Source organism: Doryrhamphus excisus, linkage group LG11 (assembly GCF_037039965.1).
Source record: "Doryrhamphus excisus strain RoL-2023G ecotype Guam linkage group LG11, RoL_Dexc_Guam_v1.1, whole genome shotgun sequence".
Taxonomy (NCBI): Eukaryota; Metazoa; Chordata; class Actinopteri; order Syngnathiformes; family Syngnathidae; genus Doryrhamphus; species Doryrhamphus excisus.
Window position 1 is genome coordinate 13,975,281 of NC_136367.1, and position 27,878 is coordinate 14,003,158.

At 38.8% G+C, this 27,878-nt stretch overlaps 1 protein-coding gene across 1 annotated transcript; it reads right to left on the reverse strand.

Annotated features, from left to right (window-relative positions):
- Nucleotides 1-735: 735 nt before the first annotated feature.
- mrc1b (mannose receptor, C type 1b) lies at nucleotides 736-22,898 on the reverse strand. Its single transcript, XM_058075449.2, has 31 exons — nucleotides 22,658-22,898; nucleotides 21,104-21,460; nucleotides 18,922-19,092; nucleotides 18,685-18,840; nucleotides 17,089-17,199; nucleotides 16,841-16,978; nucleotides 16,589-16,765; nucleotides 15,237-15,391; nucleotides 15,044-15,157; nucleotides 14,867-14,982; nucleotides 14,578-14,726; nucleotides 14,297-14,496; nucleotides 14,036-14,151; nucleotides 13,102-13,174; nucleotides 12,774-12,927; nucleotides 12,359-12,397; nucleotides 12,111-12,274; nucleotides 11,979-12,040; nucleotides 10,809-10,909; nucleotides 10,596-10,738; nucleotides 10,374-10,479; nucleotides 10,117-10,241; nucleotides 9,468-9,512; nucleotides 9,263-9,365; nucleotides 7,734-7,966; nucleotides 7,483-7,648; nucleotides 7,250-7,414; nucleotides 4,979-5,095; nucleotides 4,744-4,899; nucleotides 4,631-4,660; nucleotides 736-2,525 (listed from the first exon to the last, which is right to left on the reverse strand). Exons 1-31 carry the CDS (start codon nucleotides 22,875-22,877, stop codon nucleotides 2,278-2,280), a joined length of 4,410 nt encoding a protein of 1,469 aa, XP_057931432.2. The 5' UTR covers nucleotides 22,878-22,898; the 3' UTR covers nucleotides 736-2,277.
- Between the last annotated feature and the right edge of the window lie 4,980 nt (nucleotides 22,899-27,878).

Here is a 27,878-nt window from a genome sequence, read left to right on the forward strand (position 1 = left end):
TTTAAGTTTTCAGCTACAAAATATTTGCAGCATTTGAATATAAGTATCATTATGAGAAAATACATTGAATCATATATTTATAAGTGTATAGCGATGAAGGACATTAATTATATCTAATAAAAGGTTTTTATGGAGGCTCATTTGTTACTATTATTATCATTGTTGTTATGCTTATTATTATGAATATTATTATGATTATTATGAATATCATTGTGATTATTATGAACACTTTGAGTATTATTATGAATATTATTATTATATTATTATGATTATGATTATTATTATTATTATTATTGCGAAGCATTTTGTGTTCCTAAATTGACTGTTAACTAAGATCTGATGAAAGATGTCCTAAGCTCAGCTAAATATTGGATTCAAAAATGGGACCATAGAAAATGATTGTAGCACGGCACACCACAACACTTCAAAAAATGTTCAGCCATCATTATTATATTAGCAAAAATGATCAGTGAAATGTTGCTAGATTTTATGTACCGGTGACTGAGGTGTGGGTGATCTCCATTCGGACTCAAGTTACCAAATATGATTCCTAAGATTGCCACAAGTTGTTGCCACAAGTTATGCTGCATAAGCAGTTGGAGTGTAAAATCATATTTTGAAATCGGGATTAGTATTACTCTGGCAAAACTATATCATTAAAAAACCCTCAGTAGCCACGTTTGCATGAGGAGTTTTTCTCTTTCCGAATGACCTTTCCGAAAGCAATGGTATACATGGAAAGGAATATTCCAGTCTCTTGTCTACATGCGGCGTTATAATCAACCAGAATAGTCAATCGGGCATGCCCAGTAAAACGTAAACATCAACATCATGTGATACCGACGTCCTCGAGTTTTTCTTTCACTTGTTGGAATAACTCCGTATTGCCAGTTTTTCATTCGTCCAGTCTTGAAATTTAGTTTGAATCAAAAACAAACTTTCCACAGCAGTCCAGTGCCGATTGCTCGCCTCCATTTTTTTAAATCTGGAGCTGCGTGTTATGTCATATCTCAGCATTCGCTGAAAAAACGCACACTCGGGAACAGGAAAAGATAAAGTTCAATCTTGCTAATATTTTATAATTAAGCTCGGCACATGTTTTATATAGATATATATTTTCTTTTTTAATAAAACTGGACTTGTGAATGGCGTATAGAAGGGTTTAGATTCTGTTCCATAGATGGCGCTAATGCACACGAAAGCTGCTTGCCAGCCGCCAATAAACAACAGAAGAAGAAAAACACCACGAAGAAGAACGCAGTCTGACAACTTTCCGATTGAGCGGGTACAAGATACCTCAATCGGATTGGGGAAAGGAATATTCTATCCCTTTGAATTTGATTATATATTCTTTCGAAATGAGGTGTATACAAAGGTTAGATTCTTTCCATTTGAGCAAGTAACCCGAATGGAATTGGAATATTTGGGTCCATGTATACATGGCTACTGTTAGCGTGAGTGAGTTACTTTGTTGTTGACGTTGTGATGTGAGTGTCAGAGCAGTTTTTTTTTTTTACCGTGAGTTAAAAACAAAAGGAAAATGCAGTCATTCAATCAGTCATTCAATTTTGCAAGAAGAATTCCAAAGTCTAAAGTAAACATTAACGCTAGCTGTTATTTGACCACACACCCTTGCTAGCGCGCATACACACACACACACACTTAATAAAATGAATATATATTTTTTTGACCACTATATTTCTGCATGCTGGAGTATCACTATTATATTGTAGCATATTGCTATGTGCCAGCAAAATTATCAAGTTAATTTTCATTTATTGTGTGATTAATTCATTATAATCCTCCCAGTTTTCTTGCACATGAGATTTTTTCTGAACGCCAAATCTTATCATGTTTAAATCTCACGAGATCTTGTGGCACAAAATCTTGTGACACCCCTACTGGACATGAGTTATTCTGTTACTAATTCAACTATACAATTCAAATACAACACTGGACATCAACCCCCCCCCCACAAAAAAAAAATCCAGAGTATTTTTTTTTTTCAAACCGTGTACCCAAGCAATGAATAGCATGATGCTAACGTAATCGTGTTCATTATTTACATCCACGTGCATGACAATCATGTCCAAATGGGTTCCAGTGAGAAGTCCCAAATAGTTCAGTTCCACAAAGCCAGAAGCGGACGGCTACACGGAAACAGGCGCTTATTCTTAAATAAGTGACAAAATGGCACATTCAGCAGAAACCCAAGACATGGAGGATGTGATACGTTTGCCTGAGATGCACGTCCCACTTGGACTCCGCTAAAGTGGATCACAGAGCAATAATGGGCTCCGGGGTCTCCTCCTCCGCTTTCTCTATCAGTTTATTGGTGTCCACCACATCGGGTTGCGTTCGCTCCCGTCCAAAGTAGAGCGGGTTGTCGAAGGTGGGAAGGGGCCGCGGCGACTTCTTGTAGAGGAAGAAGGCGACGACAATCAGCGAGGACGTGAGGGTGATGACCAGCACCACGATCAAGCTGGTGTGCGTGCGAGAGCTGGAATTTCCACCTCCTTGTGGTTCTGTACAGTCAACAGTAGCTGAAGTTAGGGTCGGTCAAAGATCCTCTATGTGACAGGAGTGCTCTGCTGTCTTTATGATGCGAATATTCTAGTCAAAAATCCTCTATACAACAGAAGCACTCTTCTGTTTTCATGACGCAAAAACAATCATCAGAGATCCTATATGACAGGACAGCTCTGCTGTTTAGAAACATCTGATTAAAATGCTGGTCAAAGATCCTCTATATGGCAGGAACACTGTAGCTGTTTTTGAGAATGTAATGCAAAAATATAAGACAATGATCCCCCATGTGACAGGAATATTCTGCTGTTTTTGAGAACTGTAAAATCATCAAAGATCCTCATTATGACAATGCAATTCTATCACTAGGCTGTTTTTGAAAATCAACATCTAAAACACATGTTAAAGATCCTATCATAACAGGACCGCCATACAGAACCTGCTGTAAAAATGCTCGTCAAAGATCCTAAAAACATTTGAATTGAGAATCGAATTCAAATCCAACTACACATTGACAGGAGCACTCTGCTGTTTTCAAAGACCTACTGAAAAAAGTGCTGGTCAAAGAGCCAATATACAACATGAGCACTCTGCTGTTTTTGAGAATATACTGCAAAAAACTTCATCAAAGATCCTCGTTATGACAATGCAATGCTATCACTATGCTGTTTTTGAAAATCGACATCTACAACATTTGTTAAAGATCCTATACATAACAGGACCGCCATAAAGGACCTGCTGTAAAAATGCTTGTCAAAGATCCTAAAAACAGTGTAGCAGGACCACGCTGCTGTTTTTGAGAATTGTAATTCGAATTGAGAATCGAATTCAAATCCAACTACACAGTGACAGGAGCGCTCTGCTGTTTTTAAAGACCCTCTGAAAAAAATGCTGGTCAAAGAGCCAATATACAAGATGAGCACTCTGCTGTTTTTGAGAATCTACTGCAAAAAACTTCATCAAAGATCCTCGTTATGACAATGCAATGCTATCACGATGCTGTTTTTGAAAATCGACATCTACAACACTTGTTAAAGATCCTATACATAACAGGACCACCATACAGGACCTGCTGTAAAAATGCTTGTCAAAGATCCTAAAAACAGTGTAGCAGGACCACGCTGCTGTTTTTGAGAATTGTAATTCGAATTGAGAATCGAATTCAAATCCAACTACACAGTGACAGGAGCGCTCTGCTGTTTTTAAAGACCCTCTGAAAAAAATGCTGGTCAAAGAGCCAATATACAAGATGAGCACTCTGCTGTTTTTGAGAATCTACTGCAAAAAACTTCATCAAAGATCCTCGTTATGACAATGCAATGCTATCACGATGCTGTTTTTGAAAATCGACATCTACAACACTTGTTAAAGATCCTATACATAACAGGACCACCATACAGGACCTGCTGTAAAAATGCTTGTCAAAGATCCTAAAAACAGTGTAGCAGGACCTTGCTGTTGTTTTTGAGAAGGTAATTCGAATTGACAATCAAATTCAAATCCAACTACACAGTGACAGAAGCTCTCTGCTGTTTTTAAAGACCCTCTGAAAAAATGCTGGTCAAAGAGCCAATATGCAACATGAGCACTCTGCTGTTTTTGAGAATATACTGCAAAAACCTTCATCAAAGATCCTTGTTATGACAATGCAATGCTATCACTATGCTTCTTTTTGAAAATCGACACATGTTAAAGATCCTATACATAACAGGACCACCATATGGGACCTGCTGTAAAAATGCTTGTCAAAGATCCTAAAAACAGTGTAGCAGGACCACCCTGCTGTTTTTGAGAATGTCATTCAAATTGTGAATCGAATTCAAATGCAACTACACAGTGACAGGAGCGCTGTGCTGTTTTTAAAGACCTACTGAAAAAAATGCTGGTCAAAGAGCCAATATACAACATGAGCACTCTGCTGTTTTTGAGAATCTCCTGCTAAAACCCTCATCAACAATCCAATATGAGAGGACGGCTCTGCTGTTTTTAAGGACCTGCTGCAAAAATACTCATCAAAGATCCTGTATATGACAGAACTAACACTAGCCAAAGATCTTCTCAGATGATAGACACAGAAATGTTAAGACAAGGGTGAAGGACTTACGAGATTCTGGGTCAGATTCTCTTGGCATCACTGTTGGAAAAATCATAAATAAACTTCAACATCTTAGTCTTCATGTGCTTATGTTAATGTTGTAAACTTGATCCAGTTCTAACCTTTGGGTGTTTCACATATGAACGCTCGGTCGTGCCACTTGAGTCCGGACACCCACATGCCATCTGAAGTTCTGATCTCTCCGTAGTCTTGTTCTGACTCTTCCGGAGACCAGTTTGTGTAGTCCACTATGGTTTTATCCAACCACATCCAAGTGCCTGGTACCAACCGTCCATTAGGTTTGCTGTTGTTATAAACCGCTTACATATTTTGTGTTGTTGTATGTGAGTTTTATACCTCTGTGGGTTTTGTACAAGCCGATCCAGAATGAGCTGTGGCTGTCCTGAAATACTTCGATGTTGCTTTGAATGAACGCTTGCTCCTCCGGGTCTTCAATGCTGGCCAAAAGTCCACCTGAACAACAGGAAGGGCTTATTGACAACAAAAAGTGTAATATGCAAGATCGGTACCCGTTCGGACTTGGGAGTCAAAAACCATACGCATCTGACACCTTGCGTAATAATAGGTTGTGTAAATAAGTCAACGCCATTGTAAAATCCTGTTTTCATCATTTAAAGTCAAGTTAATTTTATTATTGCCACTTTTTTTTTTATCAAGTTATGCATATTTTATCACATCTGGAATACTGTAATGCACTTAAGTCTAAGCCCACCCCAATTCTTAAGATTTTAGGGTTTGTTTTTAAGGCATTGAATGGGCCGGCCCCTCAATACATCTCAGACATTATCAAAATTGGTGTCCGAAGGCCAGCTCCAAATCATGGCTGCCCAAGAGGAGACTTAAGACCAGGGAGTGGAACAGTTGTTAATTCTCCCCCCTCACGTAAAAACATCCCCCAAAGTCTCGTCTTCAAACACACTTTAATTTTCTAGCTTGTGTAATGGAGTGATTTTGGTTCTTCAGCTCCGGTTCTACTTGAAAGCCAAAAGTCCGACGGTCAGCACTCCCCCAAAACGTATCATGGGTGCGCAAGTGCACAGTGCGCAGCTGCAATAATCAGGCGGTCTATTTAAATGGCACCTTGCTTCCTCTCTATCAGGATCGCTCCTGACTTGGTTTAGCTGTGGAGATCACGGTGAAGGTAGTTTTCGTTTTCTTTTGTTATATTCAGTTTACAGTGATTAACGTGTTTCATCATTTTGTGTTTCGGTAAGCCACTGCTGTCTTGTTATGCTTTTGTTTCGCTCGTTATATTAAAGCGGTTGTTGCGTTTTTCTGTGAACCTCCGAAAGCGTGTTAGGCTTAATTTAGGCAGTAGATGGCGCTATGGGGTTGTGTTGTCTCAATGGGCTTATTGTATGCACTTTAGTGGAGGGCCAACAACCATTGCACGTATGCACTTTTACTTGGTCCAATTGGGAGTTAGTGGTTGATTTAAAGGTTATTTTGTGTTGTTGGGGTTTTGCTTTTGTTGGTATTTGTTTGCTGTGTTGTGTTTTATTTCCAACCCCCACCCCTGCCAATTAGTGTCTTAATGTGTCCAACCTTTTATATTTCGTAGCTAATAAAATCACTGTTTTAAATTTTCTTGATTGTAAAATATAAAAATATCATGTATTTGCCAACTACTACCCCCTGGTCTTTTGTATTTGTTTGCCAGTTGTGTGGTGCTCTGTGTCTTTTATTCCTTTCTTTTAGTTTAGATTGGTTTATTATTATTATTATATGGCTGCACGGCTGTCAAGTGGTTAGCGTGCAAGTGGTTAGCGTGCAGACCTCACAGCTAGGAGACCAGGGTTCAATCCCATGCTCTGCCATCTCTGTGTAGAGTTTGCATGTTCTCCCCGTGCATGCGTGGGTTTTCTCCGGTGACTCCAAATTGTCCGTAGGTATGAATGTGAGTGTGAATGGTTGTTTGTCTATATGTGCCCTGTGATTGGCTGGCCACCAGTCCAGGGTGTACCCTGCCTCTCGTCTGAAGACAGCTGGGATAGGCTCCAGCACCGCCCGCGACCCTCGTGAGGAAAAGCGGTAGAAAATGAATTAATATTATTATCATACTAGTCTTTACTTTTCATTTTTTAACTACTTTTATTTATTTTTTAGTTTTTTTAATGTTTTATTACTGTTTATTTTGATGTCTTTTTTAGTTGTTTTTTTTACTAGTTTGTGCAGCACTATGAGGAGTCCACTCCTCATACAAGCATTGTAGTGCAAAGGTTCCTAGTGAGAACAGACTGCAGGGGGAATGGTTTAAGTGAGACACCAAACAAAGTGAGGCAGGCCAGTTTTCATGTCATGATGGTTGTATCTGCTGCTGAAGTTGACAATATAGTGATAATAAATAAAGTATCCAGTATAGAGCACTAACCGTTCAACAGCAAGTCAAGCAAAATGATGCTAAATGTTCAAGTATTTTTGGTTCATTTTCTGCATGTACAACTATAATAATTTCCTGTTTTGGGTGTCTGGAACAGATTTATTGGATTTACATTATTTTTCAAGAGAAAAAAATTATTAATTTTTCTATCTTTCGGTTTTGTTCAGTCCTTTAGGAACAGATTAGTGAGGAAAATTATTACTTTTGTTTGTTATTATGCTTCTTACCATGTCTTACGCAGCTTGTGGCAGCATCCGCCCATTCAATTTCGTCTGTAGCAAACAAATAGCAGTGACCCTTAAACGGCAGCCAAGTGTAAGTCTGGTGGTAATCCACCACGGCCTCTTCGGGGCAAACTCCTGGGTAGCTAGATGACTGTGTTGGCGGCATATCTGGAATGACATTGATACAGTTTAGTGATGTTGAAAGAAGATTACATAATAAAGTCAATGGCTCCAACCTGTCGACTGCATGCAAACGCTGTTCATAGTCTGATTGCAGAGCGCTGTTTTAATCTGTCCATTCAGGTCCAGGTACACACAAGGTTGGTCTTGGCTTGGCTCCCCTTCGGCCCAGTTGGCAAAAGGCATGTGCCAGCCGTCGATGTACCTAAAATAACCCCCGGTCTGACAGCCACATATACATTTCATTCTTTGCATGCACTGGAAGCAGCAGTTTACGTCTTATTTGTCACTAGTGGTGGTGTCGTACCTCTTTTTTGTTCAGTCCGATCCAAAGAGGGCCTTTGAGATTTAAGGCCAAAAGTTCCACGTAGGCTTGTGTCCACTCATTCCTCAGACTTGCCAGTTTGGCTTTATCGCCTTCACAGTGCCTCTTGGCCTCGTCCCAGGTCAGATGCTGAGTCACAGCCTTGATGCTGTCATTTCCCAGAGTCACATAGATGTTGGGGACCGATGGTTCCGACTGGGACGGGATACCTGTGTCTGTGACCAACATGTGGACTTGTGGTTTAATGATGTACAGTACAGTCGTCCGTCGGCACTTTGCACTTTGACTTCGCTGGCTACACTTCAAAAATCGCAATGGCAGGGCACATATAGACAAACAACCATTCACACTCACATTCATACCTATGGACAATTTGGAGTCGCTAATTAACCTAGCATGTTTTTGGAATGTGGGAGGAAACCGGAGTACCCGGAGAAAACCCACGCATGCACAGGGAGTACATGCAAACTCCACATAGAGGTTAAGCTGGAAATACCTTTCTGAAGAATAAAATAGTATTTTTATTTAACCTTGCTACAACCAATAAAAATCCAAATATAAGATAACACACTGGATACTAGGAAAAAATACTTCAAACTAGTGAAATGATATATGCAGCTTGTTCATTTTACTTGATAAAAAAATCTTAAATTATAATTTCTATATCTAGAACTAAGCAGGACAGTTGAACTGAAATGCTTTTTTTCAGAATAAAATACTTCATACCAATAAAAAGTGAAATATTATTAAAGTAAGCGGAAATGAAATGACATTTTAGTGCAAAATGAAGACGCAGTAAGCCAAAATTCAACTTACAAGTAGGTCAAAAAGTTGATTTGTTCCACAAATATACTATATACTATCTTAAAGGGGAATAATGATGCTTTCTCCACTTTTCTGATCTAATAAATGTAGTTAGAATGTTGTATTCTCGTGTTAAACCATGCCAAAGTTTCAGATAATGAGGTTTTTGCATTTGGAAGTGAGCCCTGAAAGAATTTTGGGATGGCTCAAAACGCTCAGTTTCAAAAGGCGTGGTAAAACAGGCCCTTTGTGATGTCACAGAGGGGCGGACTTCCTTATATGGTTCATAGTTAGGAAGCACTTTGGGCGGGTGAAAATAGAGAGTTTTGGTAAATCAAAGGAAATACAGCTGAAATTGGTGCGTATTCTGCAAAAACTAAAAAGTTTTTTGCGTGGGTTATTTTGTGTAGTTGCTCTACAGGAGCCCACAACTCAATACAAAGGGTCAAAACATTAGCATGAAGTGCTAATCTGATAAGATGTTAAATCGTCTTTCACTTCTGTCGTGTTTTTCCACCTCAAAGCTCTTTGACAGTGAGGATTGAACCTGCAAACTTCTGGTTGTGAGGCGACTGCTCTACCACGTCAATATTTATTTTTCTTGCGCTACAAAATCTATCACTTAGTCATTAGTCTGTATATATGCCTGCTTCCAATAGTGAAATGGGAGTTTCCCCAGAGAAAAGGGGAAAGTATGTTCAACCTACCGAGACTCCTGGTACAGATAAAGCCATTGCTGTCATTGCAGGACTTGATCATCCATTTTCCAATTCCAAGAGTGGGACTGTTGGTCATTATAACACAACTCTCCTGGTAGAGGGAAAGAAGTTAGCGTTGTTTTAGTGCTTTTGTCTTATATCATTAATTACACAATTGATAACATAATGAAAGCATTGAAGTCTTGAGATTTACCTCATTCCATCTTTGATAAAAACTCCCTGGTCGACGTTTGTGTACCTAAAAATGTAAACCATTTAATTCATTATACTGTATAGCAGGGGTGTCAAACTCAATCACACAGGGGGCCAAAACTCAGGGCAGCCTACTTCAGATTGTGTTTTTTTTTGTTTTGTTTTTTTACAACAGAGTGTTTCCCAGCATGCTTTGCTGAACTTAAAATGACCACTTCATCCGGGCGGATGGGGCCCGGGCCTGAGTTTGACACATGTACTGTATAGCTATCGCCACCCAAGACCCAACAGTTGTCTCAATGGTCGTATTGCATTCATTCATTCATTTTGTACCGCTTTTCCTCATGAGGGTTGCGGGGGGTGCTGGAACCTATCCCAGCTGTCTTTGGGCGAGAGGCGGGGTACACCCTGGACTGGTGGCCAGCCAATCACAGGGCACATATAGACAAACAACCATTCACACTCACATTCATACCTATGGACAATTTGGAGTCGCTAATTAACCTAGCATGTTTTTGGAATGTGGGAGGAAACCCACGCATGCACGGGGAGAACATGCAAACTCCACACAGAGATGGCCGAGGATGGAATTGAACCCTGATCTCCTAGCTGTGAGGGTCGTATTTGATAAATACAGTATATGCACTTACAGAATAGACCCAATTGGTGTATTGCCTTGGTTTCCCATCGCTCCAAAAAAACGCGTCTTGATTCAAACTATTCAAGCCAATCCACAGGTCTGCAGACACTTCGGCCATTTTGGTGGTCAGGAACGCTACAAGAAGAAGGATGTCATTCACTGAATTGCTCTTCTACTTTCACATGGTTCTGATTGGTTCTGATTTTCACAAGTATTATTTTTGTGATGTTTTGTATAATTGAAAAAACACGAATAAGTAGCTCAAACCTTGCACACGCCTGGTGGGTATGGAGACGAGATTCCCTCCCATGGTGATGCACTGTTTCCTTGCTTCTTCCCAGGTGGTTTTCCGGTTACTATTGATGCTGTAACACTATGCATATAACAGGGGAGTACTGTTATACCTCCTGCTTTTGCACATATTTCTAACCTACGGAATAACAGCCTGAAGAATGGGTGTCCAACAGAAGTTCCACTGCTACATCTTACCCTGGAGTCAAATTTGGTCCATTTGAGCGGGCAGCCCCCTTTGGGAGGTACCGTCGGGGCAGCAGTGCTGTTGACAGGCACCGCCGTTCCACGCTTACATATAGACTGGTGCTCTTCGCCGCAATTGGAGCCGCGCCACAAACCTGGGAGAAGAAAAGTTGATTTACAATGCTCAGATTGATATCTCACTCTGAGCATTTTCCAAAGACTCACCCATAAAGTAGGACATGGAGACACAATTCTGATCGTAGGAATTTGTGTCGGGTTGGTTCTCATCCCATCTTTGATAGCCCACTGAAGTACCATCCATCCACCTTTTTGAAGAACACAGATGGTTTGGACAAGAAGATTAGCAGTTTTGTATTGTCACACCGTGAATGTTCTAATTAGAGGCAGGAGGCTTAGTTACGTACCTAAACTCAACAAGTTAATGTCATGGTAGTGTAACTTTAATAAAGTTTTGGAGTGTATGACAAAGTGAAAAGGAAAACTTTATACAGTGGAAGCTCGGTTAATGCCCACCCCCCTGGTTAGCGTGTTTTCCTGAAAATTTCAAACATTTTGATGCTGTAACGCTAGGGGGATGGGGAGTACTGTTATACCTCCTGCTTTTGCAGATATTTCTAACCTACAGAATGACAACCTGAAGAATGGGTGTCAAATTTGGTCCATTTGAGCGGGCAGCCCCCTTTGGGCGGAACTGTCGGGGCAGCAGTGGTAGCAGTTGACAGGCAGTGAAAATGTCATTTTTCGAAAATGAACATTTTCAAGTTAGCACACAATGTGGCACACAGCGGTTGATCAAGTCAGTGTTTCTGATCTTCTTAAAATGCTGGCAATTGCAACTCTCTTTGGCTCCATTTTGGGTTACTGAGGTGAAAAAATAACTCATGGCAAAACAAGAAGTTGGCGACTGCGTGGTGTCTTGCTGTAACCTTAAATGTTCATGTATGACTTTTATTCATCATTTATATATAATTGTTTGCTGCGTGTAAAACTGTTTTTTATGCTAGCATTTTGGCCTTCTGGAAAAGGATTAGTTGCATTTACATGATTGATTTGAGTCCGTTTCAGTTAGAGTTGGACCTTTTTATAGAATGAATCATGTACATGTATTTGTAATAAGTATGTTTGACAATGTGATACTTCAAATTCCACAACTGCCATGATTTGGAATTAATACGAAAAAAATATACATGGGAAGGTTGCCTACAGCCACACACTGTTTTTTTAAGCCGAGGCTATACAAGACCTCTGCAGTTAAATACTTTTGTAAAGCACACACCCAGTGACTATAGAATTATTTGAACAGAGGCATTCATTGGAGCACTTACAGTATCTGCACCACTTTCCTGGTATTGTGTTTTGGGCATTTATACTCACCAAAATGAGCCATCGAGGTCCACTGACAAGCCAATGTAGTAAGCCCCATAGCTCCTGGAAACCTATGATAACACAAACAATCACGTAAGCTCACGTAAGCTATTGTGTTTGAGTTAGTCACAGCGTCCTTACCTGTTTCCATAAAAAGATGCTTTCCGCTTCACTGCTGATGGACACCAAATCTCCGTGTCTTTGCTGGCAATAATGGCGAGCATCTTCCATGGCCATGGATACTCTGTTTATGTAGTACTGACTCCCTCTCCACTGCACCCAACCATCTGCGGTATGGTTATACTCTGGGAAGGAAGCGTCAGAAACATTGGTCACCTGACAATGACTTACTTACGTATATGCTGGTCTGTAGGGGTGTGGCTGCTTACCTACTGCGGTATCATTTGGAGGTTGCTTTGGAGTGACTCCTGGATTAAAAAGACATGAGTTAGTCTTGGGGCGAGAGGCGGGGTACACCCTGGACTGGTGGCCAGCCAATCACAGGGCACATATAGACAAACAACCATTCACACTCACATTCATACCTATGGACAATTTGGAGTGGCCAATTAACCTAGCATGTTTTTGGAATGCGGGAGGAAACCGGAGTACCCGGAGAAAACCCACAAATAGAAAACCCAAAATTTGTGGGAGAAAACCCACAAATTCACATGCAAACTCCACAAAGAGATGGCCGAGGGTGGAATTGAACCCTGGTCTCCTCGCTGTGTGGTCTGTGTGCTAACCACTCAACCGCCGTGCAGCCTTGCAAACTAAAACCACAATAACAACAAACAATCTGACCTGCACGGATCTGACAAAGCCAGTCGTTGTAGCTCTCACAATGAACATCATTCCAGGACCCGCTGTCATCGGCTCGATATATCCGGAATTCGGTGCAGGATTCTGAATTCTGAAAATTGTTTGGTTCTCCTTCCTGCCAGTGTTGGAAGTTTACCTGTGGGAAAAAAAGTTTATTTAAAATCATATATTTTTTTGTGAATTCAGTCCTAAAACGTCCCAAACTTCCTAAAAGTTTAACCAGTTCAACCAAAACTTTCTGGAAATTTTGCCTAAATACATAATAATAATCATTTTATTTATTTTGTAGAAAATAAAATGGCTCCCTCACTGAGGATCCGTCACTCCACACGTAGCCGGTAGTTGGGTCAGGAATATGAAGTCCAATCCAGGCCTTTCCGTAGCTGAGACAAATCACATTGCAAAATGTCAACCACTACACCAGTCTTGTCTGATGGAATGAAAGTAATTACATGTTTTTTTTAATATTTATGTGTGTATTTACAGGGAAAAAAATCTGACCCCAATCAAACGGATATTGCATTTTTATGCTGATATATATACATATATATATTTATATATATACACACACACACACATGCATATATACACTTACACCTGCATGAAACAAAAAAGACTAACTTAACACAAAATAGAAATAACAATAAAGAATAGTAATTAAATGCACACAGCTAGGGGACCCGGGTTCGATTCCCCTCTTGGACATCTCGGTATGGACTTTGCATGTTCTCCCCGTGCATGTGTGGGTTTTCTCCGGGGACTCTGGTTTCCTCCCACACCTCGTACTTCGGTATGGACAATTTTTTTAAATAAAAATAAAAATAAAAAACTTAAATTACATTAGAAAGCAGGAAGTGAACAAATGTAATAGTTACTGATGGAGGGGTAGGATTTAATAAGCTTTGCTTCTTCCTACTCCTTTTGGACATGTGGAACTGGGAACTGATTATGGGATGCATTCAATTGTAATCTGATGCATGTTTAAATGAAATAAAAACTATAACCATTCCAAAAACATGCTAGGTTAATTGGCAATCCAAATTGTCCATAGGTATGAATGTGAGTGTGAATGGTTGTTTGTCTATATGTGCCTTAGTGTGATGTGCATTCAAATAAGCACTGCACTTAACCCTAATTAACATATAATAATAATAATATAACAACATTCTACTTTAGTAGTCATATGAAATATGTCCTTTTTTCTTGCATTGTATATTGTATTATGCTGTTTGAAGGCAACTTACCGTCCCACAAAGAGCTCAGAGCTACTGTGGATGCTGAGAAGATCTCCTCCAATGGCCCTGCAGTAATCTCGGGCCTCATACCAAGTCTTCTCAAAGTCCCGGGGCCCTGTGAAGAACTGGAGTGCAAGACACCGTACTTTACTGATGATACAGTACAGTCCAGCCCAGTCAAGTTTTCTCTCTGAACTAGGAATCACGTTTTGGTGTATTGCAAGATCTTGTGACACCCCTATTTTGTCGGGCTGTGACCTCCAGCAGTACCTTGGAGCAGATATTCCTTGTTCCCACTCGGATCCAACCTTCGGCACACTGCGGAGGGCTAACCGTTGGCGGCGGAGGCGTTAACACAGCCCCTTCAGCCAGATGCTTGCAGATGTATTTCTCCGTGTTGGTGCAGGGCAGAAGATCCCACAGCCCGGCGAAAACGCCGGTTGTTATGGCAACGCAGCCTTGTCTACTACCTTTTTAGGGAAGTAGCGTTAGAAGCTATCCTATATCTCTGCCTCCACTTGAGGATGGAACTAAGAAAAACACACACTTACCAGGCATTTCATTGTTCCAGTGCGTAAAACTGACTGCGTTGTCGTTGGTCCACACGAACTGATCGTGGTTCACCTGATTAGAGAGGCCAAGCCAGAAGTACTTCTCCGGTCTTGCGCCCACTAAGCTGACCAAGAATGCGTTGTCCACCCTGGAAATGGTCACACAATGTTGTTGACTATGAAAATATGTTTCTTCATTGAAGCTACTACTTTGGTTCATTAGGTAGCCCTTCAACATTATGTATAAAACCCAAATGTACAAAGGGTGATGATCTGCATGCATCCTTACCCATTAGACACATCAACCAAATAGGAGTCGGATGACTTGCAGCCATCTTTGGCTTCATCAAATGTTTTGGTTTCCGTCCCCACAAAGTAACAGTAGGAGCCATGTCTCTTCCAGCCCTGGATCATTGGAAAACCCAAATAGTAAAACGCCAACATGTAAGGAATGAAGTTGACTCACAGCTTTGCAGCCAATGTCCAAATTAATTTCATCTCTGGCGTGCTCTGTGCTGCTTTGCTTCATGCAGATGAAGCCGTGTTTTTCATCACAGGAGCGGTCTGCCCAGTTGCCATTCTGTCACATTTCAGAAACGCAACTGTAACACACTGGCAAGCATCACAGCGGAATAACCAATGCCGAGTGACTGCTTTACCTCTCCCACCATGAGAACACAGTCCTCGTCATCGGTGGAGAGAGTGGGTTCTCCGTACTGCCAGCTGGAGAACGTGACGGCTGTGAGGTCACTCCACTCGAACAGGCCCTCCGTTCGCCTGTCGTTCAGGCCGATCCAAAGCTCATCGGTGGAGGCTGTGGGCGGTCAACATTTTAGCTAATAATCAGCTTGTTGACAATAAAAACACCATTGGTCACGTTGTTAGTTTTAGTAGTTGTTGGACGCTAAAGTCACTTTAATTGTTTGGCCTGGTGGTAATTAGACACAATTAGAGAACTGTATATTGTAGACTAAACACCCGGTGACTATAGTAGCGACTATAGTAGACTCAGTGATTAAAAGAATAATTAAAAAGGTGTAAATAATTAAGAATATTTGAGGCATACTGCATTTTTTTTGGCCAGCAGCACATTCTAAAACCAGAATTAAAACAAGTAAACTTAAAAAAAAAACAGAAAATTTTGAAAAATCAGCAGTTAAATGTTTTTATTGTAAAGTAAAAAGTAATCTAATAATTGTAATATAATAATATAACAAGAAAAAGTCATATTTTACAAGAATAAAAAGTTGAAATATGAAAGATAAAATATAAAATATATGATGTTGTTTTATATTATAATATTGTGAGAAACAAACTAAACAACAAATAAAGTAGTACTTTTTGGAGAAAAAGTTCTAATGTTATGACAATAAAGTCTAAATATTGTGGGAATGAATATTAATAGAAAAAAGACGTAATCCAACAAAAAAAGTGCAATATTTTTAGAACAAATTTTTTTTGAAGTTGTAATATTATAAGAAAAAAATACGACTAAATAAATGAGTAATTATTGAAAAATTTGGTTGAAAAGAAGTAATACGAGTAAAGTAATGAAGTCATAATATTACGAAATTTTTTTTACAAAGATTATTTAAGACGGAAGTTTAAATATTTGGCAAATTAAAAAAAAAATGGATAAAAGAGTTTGTATTAAAACCACACTTTTTCCAACTATATCACAGAGCTCATACGCAGTATAATAAATAAATATATATAATTTCTGTGTTGCTTTCCAAAATGTGGCCCTTGCTGGAAAAAGTTAGGACACCCTTGGATTAGAGGCATTCATGTCATTATAATGTAAGTGTACATATGAAAAAGACTATTAATATCAATGAGTTTTAAAAATTAAATAAAGTTCAAATAAAAACAAACATCTATTTTTGAGTTTTATTTAATTTAAATTGCTTGTTTGTTTGCATGTTTTTACATCATTTTTTTTTTGGGGGTCAAATCATCTTTCAAATCATCCACCTGCAATGTAATGAGGACCAACGTTGCGTTCACTGACCATATCCAAGTTGAGAGATGACAAAACTGTAGTCCTCCACATTACGCATGCTCACAAGCTCGCCCTCCTCTTTGCGGCAAACCTTCTGAGCGTCCGTCCATGTCTGTGGGGTCCGAAGGAGGTGGAAGCAGTGGCCGTTGTAGGGAATCCACGGGCTTGAACAGAACCCTTGCTCCACTGACGACAGGAAAAGAGAAGATACTCAGTAGGAGCATAACAAGGGGGGGGTCATGATGTTAAGAGATTGTGTACTCTGCGGAGGGACGGGAGGGGCTCCAGATTTGTAGCAGATGTAGCCTATTTTCTTTGCACAGGACAGAGTTTGCCATTTGTGCTGCCCGGCCGAGTCCAAAAGTGCGCAGTTGTGTCCCGGATTAGGAAGCGGAAATCCTAAAATGAAAACATCACATTTGCTCCCACTTCTTACCACATACTTACTACATATATCAGTTCTGTAGAATTTAAATTAAGTATACCGCCAAGCTTATCAACCGACTTACCACTACTCCACCTAAGGTACCGCATGGGCTTCCCATCTGACCACTGCCAGCCATGCTCGGGGTTGAGGACCAGCCCAATCCAAAGCTTGTTTTTCACATTTCCTAGCAGCGCTGTGGGGCGGAAGCGACAAAGGACACGGTGAAGTTGGGAGTCTTCCTCTTTGCCAAAAGTGTTCCTCCTTTTTATTGCAAAATGGCAGAACTCCTTCAAGACATGACCACAAAAGTAGACCAGTAATCCCTCATTATCATGGCTAATTGGTTCCAGACCGGACCGGACTGTGATAAGTGAATGTCCGCACAGTATGTTTCCTTGACAAAAATAAAATAAAAAAAATAAAATATTAAAAAAAAATAACAAAACCTTAAACTATATTAGGACTTTGGTACGTGACAAAAAAAAGCAGGAAGTGAACAAATGTAACAGTTACTGATTGTAAAAGTACCAGATGGAGTGGTAGGATTTAATAAGCTTTGCTTCTTCCTACTCCTTTTGAACCAGTCATGATGTGCTATATATATCACTATATTGGCACTTACTATGGTACCCATTATGTCATTGGATGCTCATATCACCTCCTACTTCAGTATGTGACAAAATAAAGTAAAATATAACGAAAAAAACTATGTTAGGAAAGCAGGAAGTGAACAAATGTAACAGTTACTGATTGTAAAAGTACCAGATGGAGGGGTAGGATTTAATAAGGATGAAGAGTCTTGAACCAGTCATGATGTGCTATATATATCACTATATTGAAATTTACTATGGTACCCATTATGTCATTGGATGCTCATATTACCCTGTACTTCGGAATGGGACAAAAAAAAAAACAACCAAACAAAAAACCCTTAAACTATATTAGGAAAGCAGGAAGTGAACAAATGTAACAGTTAGTGATTGTAAAAGTACCAGATGGAGGGGTAGGATTTAATAAGCTTTGCTTCTTCCTACTCCTTTTGGACATGTGGAACTGTGAACTGATTATGTGATGCGTTCAATTGTAATCTGATGCATGTTCAAATGAAATTAAACCATTACCATTACCATTACCATTATTTATAACTGGAATATTTTTGTAGCTAGAGCATATTTTTTTTCCACCATTTCTTTTCAAAACATACAAAAGTTGCACTGGAGTATGTACTTTTCGAAAATAAAAACACTGTTTTGTTTCTTTACTTTATTTTCCTTTTATTTAACTTACAAATGTGTCATATATATATATATATATATATATATATATATATATATATATATATATATACACACACATATATATTGTATTTTCTGGACTATAAGTTGCTCCGGAGTATAAGTTGCATTTTTTGCGGGTAATTTATTTTCCACACTACTTGACCAAAACAGACATTACGTCCTCTTGGAAGGCAAGTTCTAACAATAAAAGAATAGAGAACAGGCTGAATAGGTGTAAGATATGCTAACACAATGCTTATTCAGCTACATGAAAAATAAACATGAACACAAAAGGTGTCCAGTGTTTATGTAACATAAACACTTTTTTCATTTATAAGTCGCTCTGGAGTATAAGTCGCAGGAACAGCCAACCTATGAAAAAAAGGGGGGGGGGGTCTTACCCGAGATGAAAGCCTGCTCGTTGGTATCAGTCACGCTGACCAGGTTGGCACCCTGCTGCCTGCAGCTCTCGTCAGCCTGTGGCCAACTCAGCACCGACTGAGCATTGACCTGGTAAAACGCTCCTGTGATGTGGTTCTTCTGCCAGTGTTCCGTCGCTGGGCGGGGACGAAGAAACAAGCATATACTTTGTAATCGTAATTTTCCGAAAAACAAATAGTGGCATTTTGTGTGCTTACATGAAGTGGGGCAGTATCCCCACTGCTCATGTTCGTATTTGGTCCCGATGGCACACCACTGGCGCTTTATGGAGGAGTCAAAGGTTGTACAATCTCCATACCAGCGGTCTTTATACAGGAAGGGAAACATGCACGGCTTTCCGTATGCATTTCCGTCAATGGTGTAATAAACTGAAATGGAGGCAAAAAACATCAGTGAGACATCGTTTGTTCATGAATTAGATATTGATAAGTCGTGATAGAGCGAGGGAGCGATGTTTGAGGTATGACTGTATTAGTTCCAACCCTTAATATAATTATATTAATACAAGTTATTAATATTAACTCTTAAAATTGAAAAGTGATTTAATGCAAAGCAACATCCAATTATTACAACAAATGGTAATAAGTCTCCCTACGCCCATCGTTTTGGTACATTGTGTATAAGTATTATATGCATATTTTATATACAGTTATTTTGTTTAGGTGTCGTATGTAGTAAAGTGTATATGTATGTATAGTGTATAGTAAATGTAACGTGTATATAAAATAACTGTGTGGTTATTTAAATAGTTTGCTTGTCATTCTTATATTTATACTTTATTACGAATATAATAATAATAATAATAATATCAAAATAAAATAAATATAAAAATAAAATCTGAAACTCAATATAAATACCTTTACCATAAAATAATAATAATTATTATTATTATTATCATTAATATCAAAATAAAATAAATATAAAAATAAAATCTGAAACTCAATATAAATACCTTTACCACAAAATAATAATTATAATTATTAATACTATTATAATTATTATTACTATTATTATGTATTAATATTATTATTATATTTTATTTTGATATTAATAATAATTATTATTATTATTATTATTTTGTGGTAAAGGTATTTATATTGAGTTTCAGATTTTATTTTGATATTTATTGGTAATTTTTGTTCGCTTACAAATTAAAGACAACGGTAAAAACAGTCCAATTCAATATATTTTCTAAGCAGGTATAAATCACCAATGGAGGGGGGTGCAATGTGAAATCGCCCCCCAAGGAGCCATTTTTGGGTAGGGCCAACTGCCAGAATAGTGGAATACCGTTACAAATAGGCGACATCCTGCTTCTGCTGTGACTCTAATACTATACCCCCTGCTGCTGAAAAATATACGTACTTTGCCCCCCTCCTCCAATCCCTTGGCCTTGCCTTATAGTAACCCCTTTTCAAGATCCTATTTTTGGAAAAATATTTTTTGAATACTAACTGAGTAAAACGAAAACAAACTACTATTATCACATTCCAAACCATAAAAAATAAGGATATTTTGACCTTTTTTTAAGTGTATCACCACATCTTTCCAGGTCAATGGTGTGTATGTGTGAGTGACAGGAAGAAAAGCTCTTGACTTGCATAGGGAGCTGGTGTCACCTGCTGGTTTTATATGTTATAATTCTCTGGACCTTGAATATAAGTTGACAGACTCATTTCGAGATGAAAAAACTACTGACTTGTATTTTCTTGATATATATTTCAGATTTTCTGACTTTTTTTTGTATGTGGATGAATGTGGTACTTTGTATGGTTTGCAGTCACATCAAAATCTATTTAGTCTTTTTAAGTTCTGTTATACTCATTTGCAATACTATGCATGTGAAGTCAAAATAGACAAGAAGTTGCACTCAAGCAGCTATAGAATCCCGGTTATGTAATATATATTAGATTTACAGTACTATAATCTTCATGCAACATGTGTCACGATTGACATCCATCTGTATTGTAAGTCATGATGTGCTATATATATCACTATATTGACACTTACTATGGTACCCATTATGGCATTGGATGCTCATATCACCTCATATCATTATTAAAAAAAAAAAAACTTAAACTGTATTATTGAAAGCAGGAAGTGAACAAATGTAACAGTTACTGATTGAAAAAGTACCAGATGGAGGGGTAGGATTTAATAAGCTTTGCTTCTTCCTACTCCTTTTGGACATGTGGAACTGGGAACTGATTATGGGATGCACTCAATTGTAATCTGATGCATGTTCAAATGAAATATTATTTTAAATGGTTCAGCGGGACTGCAATTGACCTACTTCGCCACTAGGTAGCGCTAGCACACTCCAAGTACTTTTTACCTAGAAGTGTTCCTGAGCAATATCGATCTCAATGCGTTCTTTACCTCTGTGTGTCCGAGAGCAAGCGCCATTGGCCGTCCCCGTGATGGTGAAGTGGTTCCTGGGCCCGGTAGTTTTGGAGAGCCTGATCCCTCCGTCGGAGGCGAGCTCGATGTAAAGCTGCTGTCCTTTCAGCGCCAACAGCGTCCCGTTCTTGCATTCCCATTTCTGGAGGTCGCTCTTGTCGTCGCAGTCATACAGGCTGACTTCGCTGCCCACGCTCTTGCCCTGCGCCCCCAGGCACTTTCTGGTGGAGGTGACGAACATGCGCTCCCCCGTCGTCCAGCGTACGTCGGAGCAGCGAGAGGATTTTTTCACTAGACATGTGCCTGTGGCTTTGTTGACAAGTGAGAATGGCGAATCTGCAAAAGGAAGTGAAACAACAACAGGCTATCACATGCGTGTACTTCCTGTACACCTGGGGTGTCCAAACTATTTCCACGGAGGCCACATATGGAACATTGAAAGAATGCAATAGACACTTTCATCATTTGCAAAGAAAACATGCAAATATGCCAAGAAGTTATATAGATATATAATATAGTTATATAGATATAGAAGTAAATAACATCTCAGCTTGGTCATATAGGTTTTTGTTCCTTCTGTAATAATAGTTGTAATATTATAAGACTTTACTTCCATAATATTCTCAAATTTTCCCCAACCCGATTTTCCAAAAGCTACAACTTTTTTTTCTTTCTCATATTACAACTTGGAAATAACATATTTTCTATAATATTTCAGCTCCATGCTTCTCCGTTTTCATTTCCTTTTCCTTCCTTGTTAGGAGGTGACGCTATAAAATTAAAATTAAAATTAAAATTAAAATTAAAATTAAAATTAAAATTAAAATTAAAATTAAAATTAAAATTAAAATTAAAATTAAAATTAAAATTAAAATTAAAATTAAAATTAAAATTAATAGATTCATATTATGTCTTTATTTTTTGCCACTGGCCAAAAAAAAAGAATTTTTAAACATTTTCTAAGCATTTTAACTGTATTCCCTGTATTTATTCTTGTAACACGATAACCTTTTTTGCAATAAAAAAAAAGGGCTGGCGACCAGTCTAGGGTGTACCCCACTGGGATAGGCTCCAGCATACTCGCGACCCTAGTGAGGATAAGCGGCATTGAAAATGGTTGGATGGTTTACATAATTTTCCTTGTTATTTTCACACTATTATATTCTAACGTCACTGCTGATTTTTTTTGTATTCATGTTAAATTTTAGATTTGTGCTGGGGGGTTGACAAAAAACAAAAACAGAGCACTTTGGTCAACTCCACTGTTCAACAAAACAACACAATAAATCATTTGATTATTCAAAACCACACATTTTTGACAGATTTATCCACACAAAAATTTGCATAATAATTTTTCGGTTTGTGTGAAGTATTATATCCATCTGTACTATCAACTAGCACATTAGTGATTAAAAAACAAAAGGAGCCCATAGTCCCTTTATGGATAACAACCTAAATTTGCACTGACATCTCCCTGCAACCTCAAGGAAAGACAGTCGTGTCAAAAAGAGAATAAAAATCCAAATAGCATACCATCAGATAAGGAACACAAACATATTGGGGCGAGGAGCCCAAACACCGCCATCGTTATCCATGTGGTCGACATTCTCCCGATAAGTCTCAGAGCGGCAGACATCGCCCGTGCGTTGCAAGCGTCGGACTTATGAGCATCAACATAAAAAGGAGGACTTCTTAACAGAACTGACCCTTTCTTCTTCTTCTTCTTCTTTTTTTTTGCCGAGCACGGCTTCATTGAGAAAGTGTCCCCATTCACTTCCTGTCCTGGAAGGAAAAAATTGATGTGTAAGACATATGTTAAAACGTGATTCATCAGTTAGGCCACACCCTCTTCAATGAATTTTGTCACATGTGGCGGTTCCGTTGCGTAAATGTTTTTTTTTTTGCATACGGTCGATGGTTCTTAGAGAAATGCATGCAGAACAGGCACTGTGCGTAGGGCCCCTACAACCTAGGAGGGGCCAGATTTTGCACGGGTGGGAGGAATTTTCTGCAAATGTGCAAACAATGAGCATTGTTGCACCAAGTTTCATGGAGTGTCACAAAAATATGGTGGCAACATCAATCATAATGCACAAAAAAGCCCATATTCCCAAACAAACAGGAAGTTGGCCATCTTGGACTTTCGCTGAGATTTTGGGGCAAGAACTGGGGTTGTAGGCTGCACGGAGGTCTAGTGGTTAGCACACTGACCTCACAGCTAAGAGACCAGTGTTCAAGCCCACCCTCGACCATCTCTGTGTGGAGTTTGCATGTTCTCCCCGTGCATGTGTGGGTTTTCTCCGGGTACTCCGGTTTCCTCCCACATTCCAAAAAAAACAGGCTAGGTTAATTGGCGACTCCAAATTGTCCATAGGGCGGCACGGCAGTTGAGTGGTTAGCGCGCAGACCTCACAGCTAGGAGACCAGGGTTCAATTCCACCCTCGGCCATCTCTGTGTGGAGTTTGCATGTTCTCCCCGTGCATGCGTGGGTTTTCTCCGGGTACTCCGGTTTCCTCCCACTTTCCAAAAACATGCTAGGTTAATTGGCGACTCCAAATTGTCCATAGGTATGAATGTGAGTGTGAATGGTTGTTTGTCTATATGTGCCCTGTGATTGGCTGGCCACCAGTCCAGGGTGTACCCCGCCTCTCGCCCGAAGACAGCTGGGATAGGCTCCAGCACCCCCGCGACCCTCGTGAGGAAAAGTGGTTGAAAATGAATGAATGAATGAATGAAATTGTCCATAGGTATGAATGTGAGTGTGAATGGTTGTTTGTCTATATGTGCCCTGTGATGGGCTGGCCACCAATTGGCGACCCTAGTGAGTATAAGCGGTAGAAAATGAATGAAAAAGTACTTTGGAAACTATAGAATGTGCTGTATGAATAAAGGGGATTGGATTGGATTGAAAATGGTCCATAAGATGGAGGTGGGGCATTCCGACAAACTTTGGTCTTTGATTTTCATGCTGCTTTGAACTTTGAACAAAACCGTAAACGTTAATAACTCAGCTCATAATTGGTACATGTGATTATGACAAGACCTGGAAGCTGTATGGAGGTCACTTCCTCAGTGGTGACAGGAAACGTCAAACAAAAGGTTTGCGACGTTATAGGAGTCATGTTATGATCTTATGAAGTAAACGTTGGAAAGGAAACACTTTCACCCAGATGCCTGATTCTGGAACGCTGTGTTAATATTTGTATTTATTTCATATTTACTATATGTATAGTGATTGAACATTTAGTTTCCCAAAGCAATCTTCACTCGCTAAATGTGCTGCAAAAAAGGTCAGTAAGGATAATTCATAATACCGCCTACAGAGAACATACTAACTCCTTATTTCTAAAATCACAAATACTTCAACTTGCTGATATAGTTCATCTTCAAACAGCTAAAATAATGCATAAGGCTAAAAATAAGCAATTAGCTAAAAATGTCATCCAATACTTCTCTACAAGAGAGGAGAAATATGATCTCAGGGAAGAAGTACATTTGAAACACTTCTATGCTAGGACTACGTTATGCTAGCCATAGCATTTCAGTATGTGGAATCAAACTATGGAATGGATTGAGTAAGGACCTCAAACAATGCACAACGATGAGCCAATTCAAGAAACAATACAAGCAGTTGATGTTTGCTAAATACAAGGATGAAGAGTCTTGAACCAGTCATGATGTGCTATATATATCACTATATTGACACTTACTATGGTACCCATTATGGCATTGGATGCTCATATTACCATGTACTTTGGAATGGGACAAAAAAAAAACAAACAAACAAAAAACCCTTAAACTATATTAGGAAAGCAGGAAGTGAACAAATGTAACAGTTAGTGATTGTAAAAGTACCAGATGGAGGGGTAGGATTTAATAAGCTTTGCTTCTTCCTACCCCTTTTGGATATGTGGAACTGGGAACTGATTATGTGATGCGTTCAATTGTAATCTGATGCATGTTGAAATGAAATAAAACCATTACCATTATCATGTGACAATCAAGCCTATCGACATCCCCAAATTGGAACTGCTAACATAACCTCTCCTCTTACCTTATCAAAGTAACATTTGAATGCTTTGGTTGCTGATAAGAAGAACATGTGCATCCAGAATGTAGCAACACAATATCCTGTTTTGGCTCATTCAGAAGTTGAGGTTTGCACTCCCAAACATCCATCATAGCATTTTGTATTTTCACTTCCTCACTTTGTAACAACATTGTGCTGCTGAAATATTATCACTTATTCCTGCTGTGCTTGTGTATTTTAGTGTGTGTGTGTGTTTATGTGATGCACCCAAATGCATCACATAAAAAGCACTTTCTTCTCTTGGCCGTTATCATTGCTTGTGTTCTTCGAAACGTGACTGGATCGAGACACGCAAACTTTGATCAGGACTATTTGTGTCTTCACAGGCAGCTTTATGGGTGTGACTCGTGTGCTGTACGTGACCCGACACACGGTTGTGGCTATCCAACGTCAGTACTAAAAGGAAAAGGAAGCTGAATGCTTATTGGTCAAATAACATAAGTAGAACACTACATTGTGTCATGTGTCGCTATTGGAAAATCATGGAAATTGAGCTCATTCTCTGCCAGGGTGAAGTATTGCCATTGGTTTTTTTTTCAACTGCAATTATAGTGGAGTAAAATGTGATTCATTGCAATGAAAAACAAAATAATAAAATTATATCACACACATATTCTAATATAGATGGTCAAAAATGTTCTTTTCAATTGAGCATTTTTGGTTGTGTCAGTGTCAAACGTCAGTATTTGTTTTTTTTTTTTTTTTTTACCAAAATCTGGACCTAATCTGAATTCAACACAGCTAAAATAGCAACTGAATGACACAAAATATGAAGTTGAAACGTTTACCAGCAATGCTCATTTCTACAGCGTCACTATCAAGATGAAAGTTGCAATGGATGCACTTCAAGGGCCATAAAAAAATGAGCAACTGGACTCTAACTAACTCCTTCTCACGCCCTGAACTTTACGCCTGGGTCTGCCTATATGGACTTACTCACTTTGTGGTCATAAAAGTTGCACTTTCGTAGCGGAATCGGTTAATTAGAAGTTTTTGTTTTTACGCTTGGTGTCAATGTCTCGCTATGTTCTCTGGATGAAACCTTGCGTTGTTATTCTTTAAAGATGAGGCGATTGGTCATCCTGCTCTCAGGTAAGATTTATGCATGTACATTAAGTGGCATTCAATGTACATTCATGATACTACCGCACTTTGGAGATGTGAACACTTTTTCAATATCATGATTGACAGCACGACTTTTGTGCAAATACTGCTTTTGTTGTAGATTCCTAAAAACAGCAGATGACTTCTCTTTTGACATATAGGAGAACTGTAACTAGTGTTTTCGCGTAGGTTCTTAAAAACAGCACAACGCTCCTGCAGATAAAGGATCTTTGACTGGCGTTTTTGTCCCTTAAGAACAGTAGAGCGCTTTTGTCTGAATGCACAAAATGAACCGCAAAGAATCTTGGTCATATAGTACATATACAGTACATATAAGAACACTAATTACATTTATTTGAAATTAATTTAGATTTTGTAACTCTTGTTTCAAGTTACTTTTTTCCTTTTTTGTTTAATTCTACATATGCAGGTATGTGTGTATATATATATATATATATATATATATATATATATATTTTAAAAGATTATATACATATGTATTTTTATACATTTTATATATTTATATATTATTTATTTAATGTATTTATTTTTGAATTATTTTTATTTTATATTATATATATATATTATTTATTTAATTTATTTATTTTTGAAATATTTTTATTTTTATTTTATATTTTCTATATATTTTACATATATATGTATTTTTTATTTTCTCTCCAATACAGCACAACTACATGATGACTATTATTCTATTATTATTATTATTCTATTGTGTTTTTTTCTTCCTCCTTTGCCTTTTTTGCACAGTTTTGCCAGTACATAGTCCACTTCTCCTTTAGTGACCTTTAGCCCCCGCTTCCCTTCTTGTACAACATTATAGCTTGTGTCCTATGTTTTATGTATCGCGTTCTATAAACCCCTCACAAATTTAGTTAAACACTACATACGTCCATCACTACTGTAAATATACATTCATTGTTTTCAAATAAAAAGTAAATAAATTAATAAATAACAGGCTGCACAGGAGATGAGTGGTTCGAGCGCAGGCCACACAGCTAGGAGACCCGAGTTCAATCCCACCCTCGGCCATCTCTGTGTGGAGTTTGCATGTTCTCCTCGTGCATGCGTGGGTTTTCTCCGGGTACTCCGGTTTCCTCCCACATTCCAAAAACATGCTAGGTTAATTGGTGACTCCAAATTGTCCATAGGTATGAATGTGAGTGTGAATGGTTGTTTGTCTATATGTGACCTGTGATTGGCTGACCACTAATTGGCAACCCTAGTGAGGATAAGCGGTAGAAAATGAATGAAAAAAGTTGACACAAAAGTGATAGCCCCCTTGACATAATAACTGGTTGGGCTACCCTTAGCAGCAACAACTGCAATCAAGCATTTGCGCTAACTTGCAATTAGTCTGTGGAGAAATTTTGGCCCACTCATCTTTACAGAATTGTTGTCATTCAGCCACATTTGAGGCTTTTCCAGCCGTTTGAAGGTTATGCAAAAGTCTGCATTTTGTTTTTCTTCAGCCAATCAGAGGTGGACTTGCTGGTGTGTTTAGGAACATTGTCCTGCAGCAGAACCCAAGTTCACCTTTA